The following is a 20,641-nucleotide window of genomic DNA, read 5'->3' as shown; positions in this document are numbered from 1 at the left end:
GTAAAGGTATTGAGGGAAAATACTGTGTGTTCGGGGAAGAAAAGTGTAGTAATGTGTTTCATAGTCTAGACAGGATGACAAGTTCATTCCAATTACCCAACATATTTAAGAGAAAGGTCATGCAATAAAAATAAATATAAGTTTTACAGTAGTGGGTGATAAAAATTAAATATCTTTTAAGAGCAATGTACTTATGCTTTGAATTACGGGGTTAAATGGATAGTGTCAGAAAGAACCTAATGTTATTTGATGCATACAGTGTAATACTAATGTTGTCCCTAGTACCAAAGCATTTTGCTATTCCTAGACCATTGAGAGGTTAAATAGGATGATGCCCATCTCTATTTATTAAAGTTATGGAGTATTACGTCATAGATCTCGTCATGATAGAGCCAGAGTTTTTCTCCCAACATTTGATTTGAATTGATGGAATTTTCTGAGTGACTCAAGAAAGCAACAAAAATCTTGAGACAATTTATTGAACAAGAAACTAATAACCTGTTAATTTGAATGTCCTAAACACTGTTGTAAAACAAGGAAGTTTACCTTATATATCTCACACTAAACACAGATGGTCATGTAACCCCTCTGTTAGAATACACCACTGGCCAAAAGTAGACTTGGGGAGAACCTATGACCTCTGAGAAATGGGGACTTTAGGTCCCAACACAAAGTTAGTAGAAAATTTATTTATAGTATTGTATATACATATATAAATACATAGCAAAATAGGTTTACATTATTTAGTGGAGTTACAGGGAATATGTTATCAGATTTTAGTTACTATATTATTTCTCTCTAAAGTTTCCTGGATATATGATGTATTATTTAACAAGTGTCCATTTAACTATTTATTTTAAAAGAGCAAGTGAGAGCAAATGCCTGCAAGTACAAGCAGGGGAGGGGCAGAGAGAGAGGGAAAGAGGACCAATCTCAAGCAGGCTCCTGCTGTTAGCACAGGTCCTGATGTGAGTCTCGAACACATGAATTGTGAGTTCATTACCTGAGCCTAGATCAAGAGTCAGATGCCCAATTGACTGAACCAGTCAGGCGCCCCTGTGATGTATTTTTATTTAACGTTTAATTTCACACTTTCAATAGCTTTCAAACATGCCACCGGCAAAAATTATATTCTCTCTTAAATTGTTTCTTTATTTTGTATGTACCTACATTAAAAAAATAAAAACAAAGCTCAGCCCTACCATAAACCTGTCCAAAGTGATTAAAGATTTTGCATGACAAACCTTAAGAATGATGTTGCTTTTGTTTTATTCATCACCTAATCAATGAAAATAAAATCTTGGTCTTGTCCTGAGATCTACTAGCACTGTAGATTTTTGACTTGCTTTCATTGCTATTTCAACTAATGGTTATAACATTGTCAAGACAGGGTTTATATTTATGTATGTGCTGAAAATGTTTTCATGGACTTCTCATTTTGTTTAATCTCTACTAGTACAGTATGCACTTGGTGTCACAATATTTGGACTGCTATATTTATCCAAAAATGTTAACGGAACTGCTTTAATTGCATTTCCCTTAATGACTTATAACTGAACATCTTGTTCTTATTTTCACAGCTGAAGACGCATGTGGAGGAACAATGAGAGGATCCAGTGGCATCATTTCAAGCCCTAGTTTTCCTAACGAGTATCATAACAATGCTGATTGCACTTGGACCATTGTAGCAGAGCCTGGGGACACAATTTCACTCATATTTACGGATTTCCAAATGGAAGAAAAGTATGATTACTTAGAAATAGAAGGTTCTGAGCCACCTACAATATGGTAAGTAGTTTCTGTTCTAACCTAACATTGATGCCATCGCCTGAGGCAAAGAACAGCTGTGTAATGGGTCTTTAAAGGTTTTGTTTTTTAAAAAGAACTTATAGTTACAGAAAAATTATGAAGGGGCAACTGTCAGAGCTGAGGGATACTTTTGAATATAAGGGTACTAATATATTAAATAAATTGGAATTCTGAAAGATGGAGCTCTCCATTATTATCAATTCATTAATTCATTCAATGGGTCGTAATATTCATTATCAATTAAAAGTAATGTGACTTGGGCACCTGGGTGGCTCAGTCGGTTGAGCGACCGACTTCGGCTCAGGTCATGATCTCACAGTCCATGGGTTTGAGCCCCATGTAGGGCTCTGTGCTGACAGCTCAGAGCCTGGAGCCTGCTTTGGATTATGTGTCTCCCTCTCTCTCTGCCCCTCACCTGCTCATCCTCTGTCTCTCTCTGTCTCAAAAATTAAAAAAAAAAACATTAAAAAAAATAAAAGTAATATGACTTTATCACAACATGCATAAGGAAAGAAAAGTTGTTCCTAATGTGAACTCAAGTTATATTCTTACCATGCCAGTCCATAGTTGGTAATTCCTTTCCAATTAACTGTATAGTCTTGGAAATAATTTGCCTTTGTTTTTGTAGATAGGTCTTTTTCTTAATCTGTCATATGAAGGCAAAAAATTAATTATTACCTGGATTAGTATGGTCTCTTTTTTTTATAGACTTCAAGCCATGGTCTCATGAAAACTGTAGAGTTTTCAGAACATGATTTTAAAATGTAATATTTTTAGAAGAAAGTGTTTCATTATACAGTTAAAAAATGATACACTGATATGAGCAAAGTATAAAGTAGATTATGAATCAGTAATTAAGCGAGGAATGATACGATTGGTATAGTGAGGTAATAGGTAAACATGAGACCTGGAGGGGCCTTTTATACCAAGTAAAGGATTTGATAAGAACGAAGGGAATTTATTAAAGTGTTTTGTCAAAAACAATTATGTGAAGAGGTTTGAAATTTCAAATGATTTTTCTTACTAAGTGCAAAGATTGATTTGAAGTGGGTCTTAGTTAGCTGGAAGCTCATTTAAGAGGTGATCGCTGTAATCCAAGAAAAAAAGCATGGTAGTCTGCATTAGAATGGTATTGATGGAAATAAAGAAGTGGAATAAGTTAAGGGATATCTAAGGAGGCATAATGAAGAGGGCTCTAGTGGATTGAGGAGTGGTAAAGAAGGTGATGTTTAAAGAAAACATCATTTTCTGACTCGCACGAATTGGTAGAGAAGGTCGCGATATTCAGTGATTTGAAATTGTTGAAGGAAGGTCAAATTTGGAGTGGGAAGGGTATGAATACTAAGAATTGTTGTATATACAACATTATGTAAATATAAATTATTATATAAGTATAAATTGTCATCTAACAGACAACTGTGTCTGGCGGTATGATTCAGGTGTTCTGCATAGAAGCATAAATGGTATGTAGTTGATCTCTAAGGTAATTGAACCAATCAACATCGATAACATGGGATAGCTAGAGATAGGTCGGAATGAGATGAGAAGGAACCAGGACTGAGTCTGAGCACCAACAGCATGAAAGGCCCAAGTTTAGGGGGATTATCCAGCAAATACACTGTGGAAGTGCATTTAGAGGGGCAGGAAGACATCTGGGAATGAGGTATCACACAGGCAAGAGGAGGGAAATGTGAAGAAAGAGGAAACAATATTGATGCTGAAAGGACACTAAGTAAATGTTTAAAAATAAAACAAGTGTATTTATAGCCATCTGGGCTTTGGCAAAAGTATCACCTGTCTGTCATCTTACACATTCCTTTGAAGATAAGACAAAAGTAACACACATTCATTTAGCAATTCGCAAGAAAATGATACAAATGCCCAAACTGTATTGTATTTCTATAGATGCCAGCTTAAAGATGCATATTGTCAGTAAATTATTATTGTGTATAGCCACTTCAGCATCGTAAAACAGTTTTCCTTTTAATTATAGTAGTTATGGAATTGATGTGTAAAATGATCTGTGAATAATTAAAATAAAATTTTAAATCTAATCCTAGCCCTCTAATTCCCTTAAATCCTTTAATTTTCTCATATCTTTTTAAGATATGGTCATCAAAATGAAAAATTATATTTCAGGTGGTATTACATTGGTTCTTCTAATGCATTGTTCATATAATATTTTTAATTCATAGTAGAATTCAAAAGAGAAATGTAAAGTAATGCTGAAAGGGAGATATTCACATTCTTTTCGTTAAAATTACAAATGGTTCCTTTGACTTCAGGTCCCTCATTGAGGGACTGGGGACTTGCCATTGGCTACCGTTCATTAAATTTTTTCCTGAAATGTAGGCAGTGAGGCATCTGTGTTTGACTTTGGCGACATAGACTAAGCCAACCCAATAATTGTGTTGCACAGAGAGTACTATCAATTAGCCAATACCTCTCTACAAGGTGTATATGCTAAATCTGTAAGTTTTGATTTGTTAAACAACACTCAACATCACTGCTGCTTGATCTGACAGGAATGTAGAGGATCCAGTTAATTAATACTGGATGATAAAAATTTTATGAGGCTCGACCAATGTCAACTGATTCCCTTGCAGCAAAATGAAAAATCACATAGCACAAAGAAACTTCAATTCTAGTTTCAGCTTTGACTGATTGTTGGTAGCTAGGTAAGATAACTGGATAAGTATGTCACCTTCTTAGAACTCAGGTTTCTCATCTGCGACATCCAAGCCTTTTCTTAACTCTAATATTATTTGGCATTATGCTTAGGTACTAAAACAGGGGCCAGGAGGTTGGAAGTAACTATATATTGCCTGATTTACAAAGCCTCGGCTGTAGAGTTGGATTAGGTACTCTTTGAAATTGTTTCCAAACTTAATCTCTTTAGGTTCTTACTAGATTCCCATTCATTCAGTGTTCATTCAGCAATGACTTATGGGGTATTCACTGCATGGCAGGCATTGTTTTTGGTACCCAGCAACCAAAATAGTGGAGAGGCTTGCTCCTGCAGAATTTATAAAATTTATTTATAAAAGACAATAAACAGTAACCACTGTAAATAAGTTAATGACATACTCTGTCTACAGAGTGATAAGAAAGAAGGGGTGAAGTAGGATAAGAGAGGTCAGGAGAGTAACTGTGGGATGATGGAAGTGTAGGTAACCTAAGTGAAAAGTTGATATTTGAGCAAAGTCTTAAAGGCAGTAAGGAAGTTAGACAAGCAAAATCTCAACAATACACATTCCAGGCAGAAATACATTTAGAGCAAACACATAATTTAGAGTGGGGCTCATTGTGTTTAAAGGAACAGCTAGTAGGTCATTGTGGTTACAGAAGAATTGCCATGGGTGAAAGTGGTAGAAAAGAAAGACAATTAATGGAGCCCAACTTTTGGTCTAAGTGAAATGTGGACTATTAAAGGGTTTTGAGCACCTTAGTGATCAGACTTATGTTTTAAAGGATCACTCTGGCTGCCATATGAGGAACAAACACTAGGAAGGAAAGGTAGAAAAATAGACATTATTTGCAGTAAGCTAGGTAAGATATTGTAATTGTTAGAATTATAAAATAGCAGTGGAGGTGATGAGAATGGCTAGATTTTCTAGATAAAGTGAAGGGAAATTCCTAGCTGATGAGATGTGAAATTCAAGAAAAAGGAGGAGCAGGGGTGCCTGGGTGGCTCAGTCGGTTGAGCGTCCGACTTCAGCTCAGATCATGATCTCACAGCTTGTGAGTTCAAGCCCCACTTCAGGCTCTGTGCTGACAGCTTGGAGCCTGGAGCCTGCTTCGGATTTTGTGTCTCCCTCTCTCTCTGCCCCTAACCCACTCACATCCTGTCTCCATCTCTCTCAAAAATAAATAAACATTAAAAAAATTTAACTGAAACAAAGAAAGAAAGAATGAAAGGAAGAAAGAAAAAGGAGCAACAATAGCTTTAAGAAGTGAGGACAGCTCTAAGGTTTTTGAAGGCATAACAGGATGCAATATCCACTGATATTGAGAAGGTTTTTTTTATAAAACCTTTTTTTTTTTTTTGAGAGAGATGACAGGGAGCTGAATTCTGGACATGTTAAGTTTGAGATGGCTAATACACATTCTGGTGAAGATTTCAAGGGAGGCAGTTGGATACACAAGTCTTAGTTCAGAATTAAAGGTATGGGATAGAGATCTAAATTTGGAAGTTCAGAGTTAGAAGTGATTGTTAAACTAAGAAAAGAAAAGGTTAACAACTGAGCTCTGGGACACTCCAAAAGTCAGGAAAACTAGGAAGAACAAGTAAGAGTTTGAAAAGGATTATCGATGAGCTAGGAGGAAAACCAAGAGCATATGGTTTCTTAGAAACCAAATGAAGAAAATACATCAAGGAGAAGGAAATGATCAATTGTGTCAAATTTGATGATCAGCTAATAAGATGAGCTCCAGAACTGTTCATTAGATTTCATAACATGGAGATAATTGATTACTGTGATGTAAGGAGTTTTGTGGGTGAATGTCTTTATCAGAGAAGAGAAATTGCAGATAATTAGTACAAATAAGCCTTTCAGCAAGTTTTGCAAAAAAAGGTGAACAAAGAAATAAGGCTAAAAGAGAAAGTAGAGTCAAAATAATTTTTAGATTTAGATTTAATTTTGGTTTTTGGTTTGTTTATTAATTGGGAGAGATAAAACCATATGTTCATGCTAATGGGAATGACCTACTAGAGTGCAAAAAATTGGTGATGGAGAGTGGGGAGAATTGTTAAAGCGAAAAGTGAAGGTAATGAAAGTAATACTCCCTTTTAAAAAAATCTGTTTGTGGGGTTCCTGGGTGGCTCAATGAGTTAAGCATCCCAACTCATGGTTTCAACTCAGGTCATGATCTCACAGTTCATGAGTTCAAGCCCTGCATTGGGCCATCAGCGCAGAGCCTCCTTAGGATTCTCTCTCTCTCTCTCTCTCTCTCTCTCTCTCTGCCCTTCCTGCTCACTCTCTCTCTCAAAAAAGTCTTGTTGGTGAAAGGAAGGAAGGTGGGAAAAATCAGTCACTAGAGAGTGAGGAATATCAAGAAAATGAAGATTAATAGGTCAGGCTGGGGACTACTCCATAGAGGAGTTTATCAATTTGGAAGCTCCACATACAGAAATAAAAGAGTAAAGTGTTGTTATCAAAGACTGGATCCAAGAGGAATGAGTGGTTAAATATCTCAGATTTAATAATTATAATTTTTTAGATTACAGAACATACATAATACTAGAAAGGTCAGAAAGACAATTGTATATTGGAACCAGAGGAGAAATGAGTTTGCTTTGTAAGGTGTCACATTGAGGGTTAAGCTGGATTTCCACAGAACATGTCTGTGTCCACCCCGGAAGTTGGAAATGTGTAACTCAATTATGATATTATAACAATATATTATAACATATATAACTTAATATTATATATAATTTAATACTATATTACATGTAACTATATTATATGTAACATATATTAGAAGCCATAAAAATTGAAGTATTTGTTAAAGTCAAGGGAATGAATACAGTTATCAAAATCAGAATATGAGTTAAAACATATTCAGAGCATATGGCATAGGAACACCTCTTTAAATTAATTTCATTGAAATTAAGGATGCAATAAGGCATATGGTATATTTTTAAGTCATTTATACACATTTGTTGATATTTATTAGGTAGTTAAAATAATGCTAAACATTTAAATTTGAACTGGTAAGATTAGTCATAATTTCAGATGTCTGGTGACTCCCATCCAAAGATGTTTCCTTCCTTTGTGCACTAGAGCACCTCCTTGCCTACTAAAGGGTGTCATGCCCATGATTTTCTTAACTCTTTTCTACACCATCAGTTTTTGCTCTGTGATTGATCAGTTTTCAACGAGCTGTAATGTGGTTTGTTCCACCATTTCTTTAGAACTATCTTTTCCAAAATGACCAATGATATCATAGTTCCTACTTTGGCACTTACCTCACTTGATTTATCTGCAACATTTGACTTTGCTGGTCATCTCTTCTTTTCTAGAACAGCCATCTCCCTTGTTATTGTGAAGTCATTTCTTCTACCTTTTGTTGTTACTCACTGTGTCTTTTCAGACCCTTTTGGGGGTGGGGGCTTTTCTTTCTTTATCCACTCTACACATGCTGGCCTCTGCCCAGCCTTGGTCTGTTTTTCATTTTTCATTTCTATTCCCTTTACTGTGGAATTTGCATGAATTGTCATGATTTCAATGGTCTTTTCTGATGTGTATAATTGTTATCTTACTTTGTTTCTATTTGTATCCATACCTTTACTAAAACAACAGAATCTTAAGGAGAGCTCATATCTAAACTTACACATAATGCCTAAACTGCCCATTTCACACCTTAGGTATTTCACATATTTGTGAAATGAATACATAATTTTTGTCCTTTATAAAAAAAAAAAAGCAGATCACTTGACCATCTGTTTTCACCTGTTTTCCAAAGTGATTATACTTGATTTGATCGAAGCCATATTTATTAGTTTGGATTAGGTTCAGGTATAAAAAAAGAAAAAGTGAAAAACAAACACCAACAGGCTTGAATGAGATACAATTGTTTTTAAATGTAAAATTCTGGAGGTAAATATACAAGACATTTATGAATACCCCTGGCACCAAACATTTGGGATGCTTTCATATTACCCTTCTATTTGTAGGTGACCTTCATTCCAAAGATCATTTCATGTCTAAATTGAGTCCAGAAAGTAGGTCAAAGAAAGGACCAAACGGTACTCTTCAACTTCTCTGAAGGTTCTGGTTGCTGCCCTACATTGTTCTATTGCATTTTATACTTCTGCTTATATTCATTGGCTAAAATTTTGTTACATGGACACTTGGCAGTAAGAGACCCAAAGAAATATAATTCTTATTCTAGGTGGTCTTTGCCCAGCTAAAATCCTATTATTATGAAAGAAAGGGAAAAATATTAGAAGAAAAGTAGAAAAGTGTTGCACTGTTTTTACTTATACAGTCCCTCCAGAGAAAACCTGAATCTATTGGTATTTTACTTAAAAGTATGTGCATGCCTATACTGATATGTATTGATACAGATACGTACATGTATATGTATATATGAATATGTATATGTGTTATATACAGATATAGATACAGGTATATAAATATATATAGAAATATATATGTATACCTGTATATACATACATATGTGTATATGTTTCACTTATATATAGTATATATGTATGTATTTTATGTGTGCTAACACTTCCACATTTAGTAGTATTTTTCAAATGGTGTTTTTGTAGTATCTATATCAGAGTTGTCTGTGGTGTTTGTTAAAGTACAGATTTTCCAGCTCCCACACAAATCTGTTGATTTACGTTCTGTAGGCATGGAATCAGGAAATCTGCAAACTAGGTGATTCCAATGCATTGCTAAAGAAATTAAAGCAATACATTTAATCAATACTGAAACTATGTTATGTAACTGTCCTGTGAGCATCCCACAGAGCTGATATATTTTGAACCACTAAAAATGTTGAAGGACAAATTAACATGATATATCAAGCTAATGAAGCTAACTATGTAATACATATACATATGTATTTGTTATAAACTTATGCAATGAATAGTACAAAGATTGTGCTAGTGGGTCAACAAATTTTCTAACTAATCACGATAAATTAACTAGAGGAAACTGGCCATAATCTTGATTCTGCAAAAATAAATACCACAGACACTAATCCTATTAAACAGGTGTTCCTGTTTGCTCCCTTCTGACAATTATTAGTAGGCTAAAACATGCAATAAAGCTATAGTTCTGTATATTACTACTTATCCATAGGGGTGAAGTAACTTGATTAAATATCTATTATGATTTTATAATTTTGAACTACCTTCTTTTTATTGTGATAAGAACATTTACCATGAGATCTTCCCTTAAAATTTTAATAGTAAAATACTGCATTGTTAACTATAGGCACAATGTTGTATAGAAGATCTCTAGAACTTATCCATCTTGCATAACTTAAACTTTATATTTGCTGCATAGCAACTCCCCCATTCTCCCTCCCCCATCCCCTGGCAAATGCCATTCAAGGATCTGCTTCTGTGAATTTGACTGTTTTAGATAGTTCATATAAGTGAAATCATGCAGAATTTGTCCTTCTGTCACTGGTTTATTTCACTTGGCAGAATGTCCTCAAGGTTCATCCATGTTGTCCAATATACCAGGATTTCCTTCTTTTCTAAGGCTGAATAATATCCTTTGGTTTTACCACATGTTCCTTATCCATTGTTCCATCAAGGTAAATTAGGTAAATGCTTCTCTTTAGGTAAATTAAATAGGATGCTCATAAAATGATAAGATACTACAGCCAGGAGGGATTTTAAGGATTCAACTGCCCTGTTTTCCCCTTTGAGGGAGATGAATCCTGAGACTCAATGTATGTATGTTGAAAATTCATTCAAAATGACAATTGAGATACTCAAATACTTGCCCCAGTGTACTTTTTAATAAAATTACCTCTTGTTATTGTGCATACAACGAGGACTTTCTTAAAATATACTTACACATATATACACACATACTGTATATTAGTAAAACATTATAAAACCTGAGAGTTTGACATATAAATATTTTAGTACATATTAATGTTTTTAAATATAGTCTTAAGTTATTTTACACTGGGTTGATGCTTAAATATAATTTTGCTGTAAAGATTTAAAAATTATTCTAGATATCTGAGAATGCCTAGTATGTTTAATCTATCATTTTAGAACTTTTAAATATATTTTTTCTGCCTTAAGGGAGACTCATTTGGGATTGTAGCAGGAAGAGGTAATGTATATAAGTCTTGGTCATCCATGGAAAAAAGAGTTACAATAGATGCTACAACAGAGTTATATGAATCAGGAATTAGCACAAATACGTTTACTAAGAGAAGTGTTTTCAAAGGTTTCTAACAAATCAGTTCCATTTAAAAGCAAACTGTCATTTTTTATTTTTTTAAGATGCAAAACCTTTTGTTTTTGGAAGTAGCCATGTCTTGAACATATTAATAATTATATATATACACACACACACACACATATATATATATGTTTTAAAATATATAATTGTTATTTGTACATACTTGTTTGTGACAAATTTGAAGTTATCCTTCTAATTATTAGTGTGGAGAAGAAAAATCCTTTAGTGATGTTTTTATACCTTTAAGAACCAGACTTTAAATTCATGTTTACATCTTTATTAATTAATTTATTTATACAATAAATTGTATTTCCAAAGAGTCCCTCTATCCAAAGAAGTAAATGAGTGCCTATTCTGTTTTTAAATTGAAGAGTAAATTTAACTAAAATATTGTAGTTATGGAGTGTGTTAATTAAAGATCTGTGTTAACTTCAAAGGGAAAAACATGTCTGATTACACGGTTCTTGTGTAATTTTTCATAAAGACTATACAAGTGTACATATCTCTAAAGTTAAACCAGAACTCTAGTATATGAAATTTAGACTAATTTTATGATCTTATTTAACCCATAGAAATCAAACGCCATCTTGTTTGTCTCTGTTATCCATGAGGACGTCCCAGTATCCTTTGGTCTCCTTACCTCTTCTCTAATAAACAGCTCCTATGAGTTTAACCAGAGCTACTACAATTCCCAAACTCAATATTCTTCTTGCTTACTCTCATCATCTGTTTTTTTTAATATCACCATAAGTTCTAGTGCTTCCCGTATTCACTTCCATTTAATTTATTAACCTGTAACTTAGGAGGCAACACCACTCCATTTTGTCAAGAGCAAGGTGTGAAGCAATAGATGTGTCTGCATGTACCTTCATATGTGTGCTGACCAGAAATTGAGATACATTCTTTCTAGTGGTTTCTGTTTTTTCCTTGATGAAAGAGGCAAGGCCATCTGTGGAAAGTGAGAACAGGTGATAGGCTAGGATATTTGAAGAATGGGATCATTTTAAAATATCTTTTGTGGAGAATGGGAAAAAAAAAACAACAACAAAAAACCCAAGCAACTAGGGGAATCGAAGGATTGGTTGGCAGTGTTTTGGATCCAGTTGGAATTTTACAAGGTGAATTTGTAGTGGCAACAACTGGTGAGCTTTCATATTTCTAGAACACTACTTAGCAACTTAGATCCAAGTATAAAAAGAAAGGCAATGGCATTTCTGTTTCATGTGGTGTCAGGATAATAGAGAAGGAAGTCTTGATAGAGCATAGCCTGCAGAGGGAAAGAAGTGACTTTGAATAGAGTTCGCCTCTTCTCAGTACACAGGTTTTTATGTCTAAGTTTTCATTCATTCATTCATTCATTCATTCACTTAAGTATAATTGAAATACAATGTTACATTAGTTTCAGGTGTACAACATAGAGAATTCAACAATTCAATACAAAACTAAATCGAAACTTCAATGAGATACTACTTTACAACCTGTCAGAATGGCCAGAATTAAAAAGATAAGAAATATCAAGTGTTGATGAGGATGTGGAGAAAAAAAGAGCCCTTGTACCCTGTTTGGTAGGAATGTAAATTGGTACAGCCACTGTAGAAAACGGTCTGGAATTCCTCAAAAAATTAAAAACAGAAATACCATATGATCCAATAATTCCACTACTAGGTATTTACCCCAAGAAATTATCCATAAGTTTTATCTCTGAGTTAGTATATGGCATTTATTCCTGAAAGCTTGCATAAAAAGAAACAAATGCTAATTGGGCATCTAAAAATCTGTGAAATGCAGTATGAGGTCTTAATGATTTATAGGATATCATATGCTGGTATATATGTTTCTAATACATAAATAGCTTAGATTAAGTTTTTAAATAAACTTGAAATATGTCAAATTTCTTCATTTTGACAGGATATTTTTCTGAATTATTTCATTCTTGTTAAATAATATGAAAATACAATTATTGATTTAGTCAATTCTTTTGAAAGTTTCCTTCAGTAATTTTATTCACCCTCTAACATAATTTCCATAGAACTAGCCTGTGTCTAACTTGATTAATTTTCCTTATATAGCAAATGGTTTTATATCCTTCAAAAACTCTTAGTAGCAAATGTTTATCACAAAAGTGCTTTGATGCCACAAAGTTCAAAATAATTAGCCATTCCATATGGAATTATTTACAACAAAACTTCATAAAGCATAAAAGTTAAATCTTAAAACCTATTTTTCAACAGACTTCTGGGCGAGCAGTAGAAGACTTTGGTTGTAAGTCACACTTCTCCGCAATACTCTCTCTGCTTCAGTGACTCTTCTTTTTTGCTCAGCATTCATTTTCTGTTCAATAGAACTTTCCACATTAACCCACATGTTTTAAATATAGTCAACAGTCATAGTGATTAGGAAAGGCAGATCTTTTCTTTTTTTGTGTGTTTTGTTTCCTGGACTGAACATGGAACATACAGAGAATGAATCTTGCAAAAGTATATGGATTTTACAATTCAAGAGAAAGCAGTTGAAAGACCAGTGGGAGAAGTTGCAAAGTCAGATTACAAACGATATAACAAAGGAAGGCATGGAGACTTCAGCCATATTTGTATTAAACTACGTAACACCAGACAATTTTAGTACCAGTCAACCTATCTTCTATTTGAAAATAATGGGTGTTTTATTTTACTTTTATTTTTTAAAATTTATTTATTTTGAGAGAAAGAGAGAGGGAAAAGGGCAGAGAGAGAGGAAGAGAGAGAATCCCTAGCAGGTTCCCTGCTGTCGGCACAGAACCTGACACGGGACTCAATCCCACAAATTGTGAGATCATGACCTGAGCCGAAATCAAGAGTTGGATACTTAATGGATTGAGTCATCCAGGTTGCCCCTGCCAAGGTCTAAAACTGAAGGTAGCTAGATGGGTGTTGTGATGGTGCATGGGTGTGGCTATAAAAGAGAAATACAGAGAGACACCTAGACAACCCTGAAAATAATGGATATTTTAAAATTAATTTCCATTTATTACCTCTAATGAAACAAAATATGTTTTGGAGTTTTCCATCAATGTATTCAACAAGACAATTGTATATTTGCCTTGCTTTCTAGAAGATAACATGTTGGTATGGAATGTATTATTAATTTTATGACCTGGATTATATAATTTATATTTTCTGTCCACAATTCTTTTGAGGAAATGAAAGAGGAGCTTACTTCAGAATTTTGCTAGGGGAACAATTGGCTTTATTTAGCCTGAAAGATTGGGGAAAAAAATCCCTTTTGGCAAGCAAGGATTGGCTGGGAAGGAGGAAAAAAATATTACTAAATTGTTCCAGTAATATTCTGACCAAAAATAAAACAATGTAAGAGCAGAGGAAAGAGAAAGGCCATATTGAATGAAAATTATATAGTGAGATAGGAGAGTGGATGTAGCTAAGCAGAACAATAGGACACCTAGAAATTTTTTCAGGGACTGATGATTCAGGGAGTTATTTGGGGATAGTCATACATAAAGTTCAAAATTAAGATATATGCTCAGCTGGGTTGAAATTTAATCTCTAATCTCAGTCTTGTGGGGAAATCATGGGCATTTGAAATCAGCCTTGAAATATTTGCCTCAGTGGTTGAAGAAAAATTTACCTCCACCTGACATGTGATCCCAGTATGTGTAAATATATGGGGTATCAAGGGATGTTACAAACCTGTGTTCTAACTAGCTTGTAAATTTTCAGAAAAAGAACAAAAATGTTTCTCCCTTTGAATCCTTGCCTTAAGGATTACCTTAAGCACCTGTAATTGGGAAATGATTTCTATAACTTATTTTGTTTTATTCTTTTAAGCAGTATTATCAATTATTTTTAATTTTTTAAAATTTGATTCCAGTATAGTTACCATATGGTGTTGTATTAGTCTCAGGTGTACAATATAGTGATTCAACAATTCTATACATTACTCAGTGCTCATCATGTTAAGTGGACTCTTAACTCCCATCACCTAGTTCATCACCCATGCCCTCCCCCACCTCTCCTCTGGTAATCATCAGTTTGTTCTCCTTAGTTAAGGGTTTATTTCTTGGATTGTCTTTGTCTCTCTATCTCTCTGTCTCTCTCCTCCTTTTGTTTCTTTTGGTTCTTAAATTCCACATATGAGTGAAATTATATGGTTATTTGTTCTTTATCTGACTAATTTCCCTTAGCATTATACTCTATAGATCATCCATGCTGTTGCAAATGGCAAGATTTCATTTGTTTTTATGCCTAAATAATATTCTGTATATGCATATATGTTTATCCATTCATCTTCTTTATCCTTTCATCTATTTATGGACATTTGGGCTGTTTCAATGTATTGGCTATTGTAAATAATGCTGTAATAATCATAGGGGTACATGTATCCCTTTGAATTAGTGCTTTTATTATTATTATTATTATTATTATTATTATTATTATTTATTTTTTGGCTAATACCCAGTAGTACCATTACTGGATTAAGTGGTAGTTATATTTTTAACTTTTTGAGGAACCTCCATGTTGTCTTCTACAGTGACTGTACCAGTTTGCATTCCCACTAGCAGTGCACAAGGATTCCTTTTTTTTCCCACATCCTTGTCAACAAGGATGATGTGTTGTTGATTTTAGCCATTATGACAGGTGTGAGGTAATATCTCATTGTGGCTTTTGTTTTCATTTCCCTGATTATGAATGCTGTTGAACATTTTCTCTTGTGTCTGTTGGCCATTTGGATGTCTTCCTTGGGGAAATGTCTATTCACAGTATCTGCCCATTTTTAAATTAGATTGTTTGCATTATTTTGGTGTTGAGTTATATGTTCTTTATGTATTTTGAATACTAACCCTTTATTGGATATTTTGTTTGCAAATATCTTCTCCCAGTCAGCAGGTTGTCTTTCATTTCTGTTGATTATTTCCTTTGCTGTGCAGAAGCTTTCTATTTTGATATAGTCCTGATGGTTTATTTTTGCTTTAGTTTCCTTTGCTCCAGAAGACATATCTAGAAATATGTTAGTATGGCCAGTATCATAGAAATTACTGACTGTTGCTCTCTTCTAGGATTTTTGTGGTTGCATGTCTCATTTCTAGTTTATTTTTGTGTATAGTGACAGGAAGTGGTCCAGTTTCATTCTTGGGCATGTTGCTGTCCAGTTTTCTCAACACCATTTGTGAAAATATCCTTTCCTATTGCATATTCTTTCTTCCTTTGTGGAAGATTAATTAGCCATATAATCATGGGTTTACTTCTGGGTTTTCTACTCTGTTCTGTTGATCTATGTGTCTGTTTTTGTGCAAGTACCATACTGTTTTGATTACTACATCTTTGTAATATAATTTGAAGTCTGGAATTGTAATGCCTCCAATTTTGTTTTTGTTTTCCAAGATTGCTTTGGCTATTTGGGGTCTTTTGTGGTTCCATACAAATTTTAGGATTGTTTGTTCTAGTTCTTTGAAAAATGCTGTTAGCATTTTGATAGGGATTTCATTAAATGTATAGATTTCTTTGGGTAGTATAGACATTTTAACACTATTTATTCTTCCCATCCAGGAGCATGGAATGTCTTTCCATTTCTTTGTGTCACCTTCAATTTCTTTCATCAGAGTTTTATAGTTTTCAGAGTATAAGTCTTTTACTTCTTTAGTTAAGTTTATTCCTAGATATTTTATTATTTTGGTGCAATTATAATGGGATTGTTTTCTTAATTTCACTTTCTGCTGCCTCATTATTAGTATATAGAAATTCAACAGATTTCTGTACACTGATTTTGTATCCTGAGACTTTACCGAATTCATTTATTAGCTCTAGTAGCGTTTTGGTGATATATTTAGGATATTCTATGTGTAGTATCATGCCATCTCCAAGAAGTTTTACTTCTTCCTTACTAATTTCCATGCCTGTTGTTACATTTTGTTTTCTGATTTCTGTGGCTAGGACTTCCAGTACTGTGTTGAATACAAGTGGTGAAGGTAGACATCCTTGTCTTGTTCCAGACCCTAGGGGAAAAGCTCTCAGTTTGTCCCCATTGAATATGATGTTTTCTGGGTGTTTTATATAAGGCTTTTATTATATTGAGGTATGGTCCCTCTAAACCTATTTTGTCGAGGGTTTTTATCAGTATTGGACCTTGTACTTTGTCAGATGCTTTTTCTGCATCTTTTGAAACGGTCATATGGTTTTTATCCTTTCTCTTATTGATGAGATGTGAAATATTTTCAGTTAAATTAGAGTACATGAAAATTTTCAGAAGGACATTGATTCAGTTGGAAATTCAGTTATCAGAGAAAATTCAAGTCATACTACTAATTTGCTAAAGAAGTACCCTAGAATGTCACTTAAGGAAAGACTAGACAATGTCATATTTAAAAAGAAACAACTAATTTTTTCAAGATCTTTTTCAGATGCCAGTATTCTTAATGGGCATATGTATTTAGTAAGCATGACTTCCTGAAGCCCCAGATAAATTATAAATATGAATGATATATAGTCTTAGTGTAGTAAGTTAGAAATATACAAACATACACGCTTCCAATAATATGTTTGGGATTTTGTTTGCCTTTGTCAAAATGTCTATTTTTAATGGAATTTTTCTTTTTAAGACTTCTTCCACAAATCCAATTTATCAGCCACTATAACCACTGGAAATGGTAAGTTCCAAAACCTCATGAACTTCATGTTTTTAAAAACTACTCTTTATTTTGATAGGGATTGATTGAAGGAAATGACAGAATGGGGTGATTAGAAATCTTTTGAGTGCTGGTTAGCCATCAAGAATCTCTTTAGAATGGGAAAATGGATTTTTACAATCATAGCAAAACAATCTATCTTGTTAGAGCAGAGTATTATCAGCCAAAATGACATAAGATAGAATGCTAATTTAGATATTCACCACATTATCATCTTTATTCCCACCCTTGCTTCTCACGCTTCAGCATAATGGCGTCCCATCAGTTTCATAAAATATGACACAGTTAAGATCTTTGGATATACTATTTCATCTTCCTGAAATGTTCTACTTATCCCTCTCCCTTTTCATCTAACACCTATTCCCTCTTCTAATCACACGTTAAAACTACTTCTGTTATGTCTTCACTGAGTATCTGAATATTTAAAGTAGGTAAAATCTTTGAGCTACAATTTTACATTATTGTCTATATCTTTCAACACTCACCAGAGTTTTCATTTAGTTGTTCAATGCTGATATTCTTTGTATATGTAAGCTCCATGAAGGCAGATAACATATTTGTTTAATTTAATAATCTTAGGGATATGCACAGGGCATATGATATGTTCCATGTTTATTAAATGCATGAATAAATGAATGAATAATACTTGATTACTTTATCATAAAAGTTTTGTTACCATAATAACATATTCTTTCCCTGGTAGTAGATGTTTATGGCAAAGTCATATTCTAATTAGAAGCTTGTTTGGCGAGCACAGAATTAGAAGGGAAAAAGGCAGTTATTAGTGTTAACATCTCTAAGCTACAATAGCCAAACATGATTATTTCCAGAGTGAAATACTTGCCACAGGGTTAAGTTGATTTCTAGTCCTTTGGGATTTCTGTCTGTGTAAACTGAACAAGTTATAAACTGCTAGATTAAGGTTTGCTTCCTAATGTTCATATTCAAGCCCTACCTCATTAGGATTTTTTTACAAGTCTTCTGGATTGAAGATTGGGTGTTCTTGAACTCTTTATACACATGTTATAAAGACCACCACTTGCCTAGGAAAATTAGTCTAGCAGAATCCTTGATACATATTACATGCTAAAAAGAAAATGTCTTTCTTTATTCAACAAGCATATCATCAAATTTTTGTGCCGAGGAATAGATTTACAGTGATGAACAAAATATTCATCACTTCTTTCATAGAACTTGTAGTCTATTCCCTTCTCCATATGCCTTATGGAATTAAAAGCTACTGAACCAGTGCTAAAGATGCAGACATGCCTTTAGGACTTACATAAAATTGTCCACCTGATCTTGTCTTCCAACGTTTTTTATTTATTTTTGGGACAGAGAGAGACAGAGCATGAACGGGGGAGGGGCAGAGAGAGAGGGAGACACAGAATCGGAAACAGGCTCCAGGCTCCGAGCCATCAGCCCAGAGCCTGACGCGGGGCTCGAACTCACGGACCGCGAGATCGTGACCTGGCTGAAGTCGGACGCTTAACCGACTGCGCCACCCAGGCGCCCCCTGATCTTGTCTTCCAAATAATTCTTATTAACACCCAAGATGCTTCATGATCTTTTTTGATGATAAAACCATATTGGTTTGATATAATAAACAATATATACTAAAACACTACTGAAAAGCAAGTATCCTTGGGGTAACCTTCTCATTTTTTTCTGAAGTGCATTACCTTGTACTTATAATTATACTGCTGCTTTTTTGCCTCACATTTAATTTTCTGCATATACATTATGATTTTAAGGCATTATTCTTTTGTCTGCTGTTATATAATTGTACACAACGTCATCATGCTAAAAATATATAATGGAAAACTTACAGCTAAAATCATATCTATTAAGTAACTATTACACGAGATACATTATTCTAGAAGTTTACAATATCAAAAAATAAAAATAAGTGTAAGCAACCTCATTTGTATTTTTTATTATATGCTTGGAGAAATGGTATTAGAAGTTCCAAATGCAAGGTACAGAGTAGAAGTAGTTAACACTTCAGAAAAGAGAAAAACGTTTAGATTATCAGAAAAAAATTCAACAGAAATCATATAACCTGAGCTGGGTGTTGAAGGGTACTAGCCTTTTGTCCAGTTCTCTTAAATCCCTGACTATGGTGTTTCCATTATACCAAACTATACCATCTTTGTTCCCACATTTAATGGGTAGAATTGTATACCCCTCAAAAATATGTTCAGGTCCTAACCCCTTGTACCTGTGAATGTGACCTTATTTGGAAATAGGGTCTTTGTTGATGTATTCAAGTCAAGATAAACTCAGATTAGATTAGTGGCAGGCCTTAATCCACTGACTGTTATCCTTATAAGAAGAGCGAAATTTGGATATAGAGATACAGGAAGAAGGACATGTGATGATGAGGCTGAGATCGGAATGATGTATCTACAAACCAAAGAATAACAAGGGTTGTTGGGAACCATCCAAAAGCTAGCAAGAGGCAAGAAAGAATTCTCCACTAGGAGAAGAGCCCTGTGACATTTGATTTCGAACTCCTAATGTCTAGAACTGTGAAGAATAAAATTCTGGTGTTTTAAGATACCTAATTTGTAGTACTTTGTTATAGCATTCCTAGGAAATTAATAAATTAACAATGATTTTCAGCAATTTGTTTGCTAAGCTAGTTCATGTAGTATGCAAAACTTAAGGATTCAAGGACATATAATAACAATATGAAAAAAAAAGATATGTATGGTGGTGTTACTTATGTTTTCCTACTTCCATTAAATAAGCTCAATGTGAAGGAAATGAAGTTGGAGTTTCCAAATTCTAACAACAGACAACTGGAAGGTAGAAAATTAGATTTTACTCATTTCCTCTTCCATTGCTTTAAAAATACCAGAAATAATGATATCGAAGGAAATCAATGGTTTTCAAAAGGTGAAAATATGACAATGGGTTTTGTTTTGTTGAATCTCACTTAATAGGAACTGAAGGATATACATTTACATAGTCTGTATTATCTGTTTCAGTCAAATTTGGTGTGTCTGGCTAGAAACCACACCTAGGGAAATGGCTCTTCTGGACACTTGATGAGAAACACGTAATTCTTTTTCTGACCAATTCCTTTTTATGATGAAAATATTCATAGAAGTAGAAACTCTTATTGTGCCTAATGAATTAAGGACTTCTTTATATGGATTTCCATTATATTTCATATATACCTGTATCATGGTACTTGTCACATTGC

General features: G+C 34.0%; 1 protein-coding gene across 2 annotated transcripts in view; it reads left to right on the top strand.

The window, feature by feature from the left end:
- CSMD3 (CUB and Sushi multiple domains 3) overlaps positions 1–20,641 on the top strand; it is a 1,245,616-nt gene that overhangs the window by 374,602 nt on the left and 850,373 nt on the right. For both annotated transcript variants that reach the window (XM_078441978.2, XM_078441977.2), the window contains exon 5: positions 1,581–1,788. In XM_078441978.2, the coding sequence (XP_078298104.1) occupies positions 1,581–1,788 (208 nt within the window). The remainder of the gene's footprint in view (positions 1–1,580; positions 1,789–20,641) is intronic.

The sequence above is a fragment of the Panthera onca genome, chromosome F2 (genome assembly GCF_046562875.1).
Source record: "Panthera onca isolate mPanOnc1 chromosome F2, mPanOnc1 haplotype 2, whole genome shotgun sequence".
NCBI lineage: Eukaryota > Metazoa > Chordata > Mammalia > Carnivora > Felidae > Panthera > Panthera onca.
The sequence above is the reverse complement of the archived record's forward strand: the minus strand, read 5'-3'. Positions and strand labels throughout refer to the sequence as shown.